This window comes from Mandrillus leucophaeus, unplaced genomic scaffold (assembly GCF_000951045.1).
Source record: "Mandrillus leucophaeus isolate KB7577 unplaced genomic scaffold, Mleu.le_1.0 Scaffold7, whole genome shotgun sequence".
In the NCBI taxonomy this organism is placed as follows: domain Eukaryota; kingdom Metazoa; phylum Chordata; class Mammalia; order Primates; family Cercopithecidae; genus Mandrillus; species Mandrillus leucophaeus.
In genome coordinates, this window is record NW_012107585.1 from 7,413,123 (window position 1) to 7,417,655 (window position 4,533).

The 4,533-nt window shown below is 55.8% G+C and overlaps 1 protein-coding gene across 1 annotated transcript in view; it reads left to right on the forward strand.

Moving 5' to 3' along the window:
- Positions 1 to 3,825, forward strand: part of TMEM120B (transmembrane protein 120B) — a 77,722-nt gene extending 73,897 nt beyond the window's left edge. The window contains exons 9-12 of the mRNA XM_011964554.1: positions 974 to 1,066; positions 2,231 to 2,295; positions 2,635 to 2,703; positions 3,202 to 3,825. Of these exons, the coding sequence (XP_011819944.1) occupies positions 974 to 1,066; positions 2,231 to 2,295; positions 2,635 to 2,703; positions 3,202 to 3,315 (341 nt within the window). The 3' untranslated portion in view covers positions 3,316 to 3,825. The remainder of the gene's footprint in view (positions 1 to 973; positions 1,067 to 2,230; positions 2,296 to 2,634; positions 2,704 to 3,201) is intronic.
- Positions 3,826 to 4,533: the final 708 nt, after the last annotated feature.

A 4,533-nucleotide genomic window follows, 5' to 3' on the forward strand; every position in this document is an offset into this window, starting at 1 on the left:
GGTTTCTCTCTGTCACCCAGGCTGGAGTGCAGTGGTGTGATCTCGGCTCACTGCAACCTCCGCCTCCTGGTTCAAGCGATTCTCCTGCCTCAGTCTCCCAAATAGCTGGGATTACAGGTGCCTGCCACCATGCCCGGTTAGTTTTTGTATTTTAGTAGAGATGGGATTTCACCATGTTGGCCAGGCTGGTCTTGAACTCCTGGCCTCAAGTGATCTGCCTGCCTTGGCTTTCCAAAGTGTTGGGATTACAGGCATGAGCCACCATGCCTGGCTGTATTGACTTTTCAGATACCACAACCTACATTTTAAATTAAAACCTGCTTGCAAACAAATACAAATATATAAAGCCAAGAATGGAAGTTATATGTCAGCCCACCCAAGGGGTGATCAATGTTAATTAAGATCTATGTCCTCTCAGAAGTTTTTATTCATAAATATGTATATACATGTGCATATTGCATTACATATATTTTACAAGTATGGGATCTTTCTGTACATAGAGCTTTACTATTATAACCTGCCTTTTGAATTTTTAAGTTTATCATAGCTATTTTTCATGTCATTATCACCTCATTTTTAGCAACAATGAAGTATCCCGTTGGATGGAACTCTCTCTTGTGTCTTAGCATTGCACACAGCTCCCAACATAGCACTGGCATAGCTTGCATTCCAGCAAGCATCTATTGTCTACTGCATGGAAAATTCCAGAAGTTTCGATTCTCGTTGGGGCTTAGATGGGTCCTCACATACCTGAGTTCTGTCTATGTTCTCGATAAGGGCTAAAGCAGGTTCAGACCAAAGGGTGTGTGTGTCTGTGTGTGGTGTGTTGGGCATGGGAGAGAGTTGTAACCAGGGCACCCTCTGCCTCTGCCCAGTAAAGACCCACCAGCCTTCTCTTGGGGCAGAGAGGAGGTGTTGCCCTGTCTTCTGGGGACACCATGCCCTGAGCCCGGGCGCTGTGCTCCCCCTGCAGGCTGCGTACAGTTCCTGCAATATTATTACCAGAGGGGCTGCCTCTACCGGCTGCGGGCCCTGGGGGAGAGGAACCACCTGGATCTTACAGTGGGTGAGTAGCTGGGCCTGGGTTGGAGCGGGGGCAGGTGCTGGACCCGCCAGCTCCCCCACACCGGGAGTGCGGCCCAGCGAGCATCTCCCATACAGTGGAGCCAGGCCGCTGCCCTTTATCCCGAAGCGCCTTCCAGAATTCATCCTGGATTCTGTTTCAGCTGCCAAGTGCCAGGCCAGCTGCATAGCAGGCCCTGAGGGCAGGGCCTCTGTGTCAGCCTCTGGAAGTATCTATTTGTGTGTGTGTGTTTTAGAACGTATACACACGCACATACACACACAAAATTAGCCATTTGTCTATAACATGTCTGCATACCAACATGTATAAGTACATAAATGCACGTACACGGGGGAGACATGCTTCATTCTTAAGCCATAGGGGTGCCGGTCAGAAAAGTGAGGAGACCCCCTCATTGAGAATTTCAGGCGAAACTGTTTTTAATACAACTCTGCTATCTTTTTTTTTTTTTTTTGAGATGGCGTCTCACTCTGTTGCCCAGGCTGCATTGCAGTGGCATTATCTCTGTTCACTGCAACCTCCTTCTCCCGGGTTCAAGCAATTCTCCTGCCTCAGCCTCCTGAGTAGCTGAGATTACAGGTGCCCGCCACCATGCCCAACTAATTTTTGTATTTTTAGTAGAGACGGGGTTTCACCATGTTGGCCAGGCTGGTCTCAAACTCCTGGCCTCAAGTGATCTGCCTGCCTTGGCCTCCTAAAGTGCTGAGATTTCAGGCGTGAGCCACTGCACCTGGCCAACTCTGCTGTCTTTTGACATGGTCATTTCCATCAAATTACTCTGCTAAGTAGGTTCTCCTGTCTCAAGACTCAATAGAAGTGTTGCATGTGAGAATTCATGATAAAATGCAAAGCCCTGTGCAGATTAAAGAAATTAGTAACAGCGTAGCGCCCGGCACCTGTGCGTGCTGTCAGGGGCACCTGGCTCTTGGTGACTTGAGGAGTGACAGCAGTCGGGCTGGGTGACAGGGCTGCTATTGCCATAGTGAATGCCCACCCAGCTATGACAGGTGAGGGCTGACCCTCCGCATGTGTGACTGTGCCTGGCTCATCTTAGGGTGACTGGCGTGGCTGGGGGTGGGTGTCTGGTGGGGCTTTGGGGGCAGCAGAGCCCCTCAGTGGGTCCTTTTTCTTCCCTCCTCTCCACAGAAGGGTTCCAGTCCTGGATGTGGCGGGGCCTCACCTTTCTCCTGCCCTTCCTCTTCTGTGGCCATGTGAGTTCCCCTGGAGTTTGTGGGTATCTCCTGTCTGGGCTGACCCCCAGGAACAGAAGGTCTTCAGGCCTTGCCCTCTTTCTCCATCCGTCCCCATGCTGGGCCCCGTGGCATCCTGGGGCCTGGGCAGCCTCTGAGCCCGGGGATGCCAAGGTAGGAGCCAGAACTGGCCCAGCCCTGCCCTGGCCTCGGGTGCCTGCTCATTTTGGGGGGTGTCTGTCAGTGCTGTGGGTAGTTGATACCCAAAGTTGGGTGGGGGGCCTGGGCATCTCCCTGGCTTTCTACGTGGCTGGCCAGGGGAGCCTGGTGGGTGAGCAGCGCCTGCCTTCCTCTCTCTAGTTCTGGCAGCTCTACAATGCCGTCACGCTATTTGAGCTCTCCAGCCACGAGGAATGCAGAGAATGGCAGGTATGGAGGGTGGGGGCATGCTCGGGGGAGGTTCCCGGGAGGGCTGGGGTAGCTGAGATGAGGTGTATGTGTGGCATGCTGGGGTGCAGATTCCTGGGGAGGGCTGGGATGGCAGATGTGGGGGTGGGGTGTATGCATGTGTGTGGTGTGCTGGGGTGCAGATTCCTGGGGAGGGCTGGGATGGCAGATGTGGGGGTGTGTGTGTGTGTGTGTGTGTGTGTGTGTGTGTGTGGTGTGCTTGCGGGGAGGCTCCTGGAAGGGCTAGGGGTGGAGCCTCTCCCAATCTATGGCTCCCAAGGAGGTTCGCCCCATAGAGCCCTTCCCAGGCCTTGCCCAAGCCTGAGGCCTCACCCTTTCACCCGGGTCTCCTGAATCTCTGCCTTCAATGGCAAAACCCTGCAGTTTGGGAGTAGCTGTGCTGTACATTCTGGGGTGCTGGGGGCAGGGGTTCAGCGGGGCAGATGCCCCAGCCTGGCCCTCCTCTCTGGACTCCCCCAGGTGTTCGTGCTGGCGCTCACCTTCCTCATCCTCTTCCTTGGCAACTTCCTGACCACGCTCAAAGTTGTGCATGCCAAGCTCCAGAAGAACAGAGGCAAGGCAAAGCAGCCGTGAGCCTCAGGCTCCTGTGCCCTCGCCCAGACTTCAGACTGCAGGGGGCTCCCGGCCTTCTTCCCAGTTGCCATCTCAGGCACGTGGCGTCGCTGGGAGAGGGCCCAGGCCCTGGTCCCCCAACGGACCCCAACGGACTAGGGGAATATGAGCCCCGCCTGTCCGCCCACCTATTTATGACATATTTAATGCTGGGTCCCCCATCGTCCCTGGAACCCGAGGCCTCCCCCCTGTGCTTGAAGGTGGCTGAGGCCAGGCCAGTCTTCCTGGGGATGGGGCCTGAAGCCTCAGGGAGCCCCTCTGTTCCCACTCCTGTCATTTGAACCCCTCTGGGTTTGGATGTGCCTCGCGGGGTTGGATTTATGCTGACCTGCTACTTACCAGGCCCAGGCTGGGGTGGTGTGAACCCTCAGTGTCCTGTGGCGCCCCCACCCCGGGGCCACTCTGCTTCTGCTGTGAGCCCCCTCCTCGCCCACCCTGCCGAGTGGAGAGGGTTATTTAAGTTCTCAGAGACCCACCGTGTCCGCCTCGTGCTCTTCTTGCCGCTGGGAGCGCTGGGGGCGTCCTGAGTCAGGCTGTGAGCAGAGTCGCCACCAGAGGGCGCCCCGGGCCCTAGGTAGTCCAAGGGGAAAAGGACATTCCTGCCTGCACTTCAGGGTTCCCTGACCCTCCATCCTGCAGTCTCGCCGCAGGTACCTGGCGAGTGGGACCAAGACCCTTGGCCCCTGTGGAGGGGACCCACCTCCCCCTCCTTCCCAGAGGTTCTGGATGTTGTGGGAGGGAGGTGGGGATGCCTGGCAGGCTCACCCCCAGGGGCCGCACCTGAGGTGGGGCCAGAGCCACTGGGCACCACTTGGGTGAGACTCTGCATTCGACAGGAGGTGGAGAGGCCAGCAGGTTCGGCTCAGCGCTCTGCCCCGCCATTCATATATGGGCCTCAGCTCCCGCTAACCAAGGCCCTACAAATCCCTAGGCCAGACCTCACAGCAGTGCCCACAGGCATGCTTTGTTAAAATTCCCTCCCCAAGGCATTTTAAATTTTTTAATTTTTTTTGGCGGCAGGGACAGGGTCTCTGTTGCCTAGGCTGGAGTGCAGTGGCACGATCATAGCTCACTGAAGCCTCCGTCTCCAGGGCTCAAGAGATCCTCCCACCTCACCCTCTGGAGCAGCTGGGACCACAAGCACGCACCACCATGCCCTGCTTTTTTTTTTTTTTTTTT